Here is a 1,290-nt window from a genome sequence, read left to right on the forward strand (position 1 = left end):
GGCGGGGTGCAGAGACCTGCGGGGGGCAGTGGGGCGGCTGTCAGCCACGGGCGGGACTCCACCCCCCTCCCACTTCCCTCCTGCGGCCACGTCTGGAGTGCCCCCAGCCCGCAGCCCCTGCGCTCACCGTTGCTGCAGGTCATGCCGGGGCAGCACATGGCATCGCGCAGGCAGCGCTTGCGGCGCCTCCGGCAGGAGAGGCACAGCGGGGCCCCCCCGCCGCGGGCCGCCCCCCCGCAGAACTCCTCGGGGCCGCAGTCCTCGTCCTCGGCGCACGGGAAAGGCTGGGGGGGCACAGAGGAGGCGGAGGGGGGTCAGTGAGGCCGACACTCCCACCCCCGGGGCCTGTCCCCTCCGTCCCCAGCGTGTCCCCGCTTCATCCCCTGGTCTCCTCCATCCCCGAGGTGTCCCACCCCACTTCGTCCCCGGTATGTCCCCGCTCTATCCCGGTGCGTCCCCTCCATCCATCTCCGATGTGTCCCCTCCCCTGCCTCCACCCCGGTGCGCCTTCCCTGTCCCTGGTGTCCCCTCCATTCCCGAGGTGTCTCCCCGACTCCTTCCCCGGTGTGAGTGTGTGTCCCACCATCCCCTGTGAGTCCCCTCCATCCACCTCCGCTGTGTCCCGCTCTTCTATCCCCGGTGTGTCCTTCCCCTCCATCGCCGGTGTCCTCCCTCTCCACTCCCGATGCCTCTCCCCCCGTCCTCGGTGTCCCCTCCATCCCCGGTGCGTGTCCCGTTTCCTCCGTCCCATGTGGGTCCCCCCTCCCTCCATCCCCTGGCCCTGGTGTCCCCTCCATCCTCGGTGTCTCCCCACACCTCAAGTGTTTGTGTGTCCCTCCTCTCCGTCCCAAATGTATCCCTCAACTCCACCCCCGATGCGGTCCCTCTGCCCTCGGTGTGTGTCCCACATCCCTCCCGGTGTGTGTCCCACATCCATCCCCGGTGTCCCCTCTCTCCACCCTCAGTGTGTCCCACATCCCTCTCGGTGTGTGTCCCACATCCATCCCCGGTGTCTTTTCTCTCCACCCTTGCTGCGTGTCCCAAATCCATCCCAATGTCCCCTTTCTCCACCCTCGCTGCGTGTCCCACATCCATTCCCGGTGTCCTCCCGTTCCACGCTCTCCGTGTGTCCCACATCCATCCCAGTGTCCCCTCCCTGCATCCCCAGTGTATGTTCCCCATCCATCCCGATGTCCCCTCTCCGTGTGTCCCCCCTCCATTCCCGGTGTGCCCCCGCTCCATGCCCGCTCCTACCTGCCGGGTGGCGGCCGGCGGTGCCTTGTTGCTGCC

General features: G+C 68.4%; 1 protein-coding gene across 1 annotated transcript in view; it reads right to left on the minus strand.

The window, feature by feature from the left end:
- The window catches only part of DKK1 (dickkopf WNT signaling pathway inhibitor 1), a 4,214-nt gene that overhangs the window by 1,125 nt on the left and 1,799 nt on the right, over window positions 1-1,290 (minus strand). Inside the window, exons 2-3 of the mRNA XM_029962596.1 lie at window positions 1,255-1,285; window positions 17-284 (exon numbers count right to left, since the gene is read on the minus strand). Of these exons, the coding sequence (XP_029818456.1) occupies window positions 17-284; window positions 1,255-1,285 (299 nt within the window). The remainder of the gene's footprint in view (window positions 1-16; window positions 285-1,254; window positions 1,286-1,290) is intronic.

This window comes from Manacus vitellinus, unplaced genomic scaffold (genome assembly GCF_001715985.3).
Source record: "Manacus vitellinus isolate BGI_N305 unplaced genomic scaffold, ASM171598v3 scaffold_48_pilon, whole genome shotgun sequence".
In the NCBI taxonomy this organism is placed as follows: domain Eukaryota; kingdom Metazoa; phylum Chordata; class Aves; order Passeriformes; family Pipridae; genus Manacus; species Manacus vitellinus.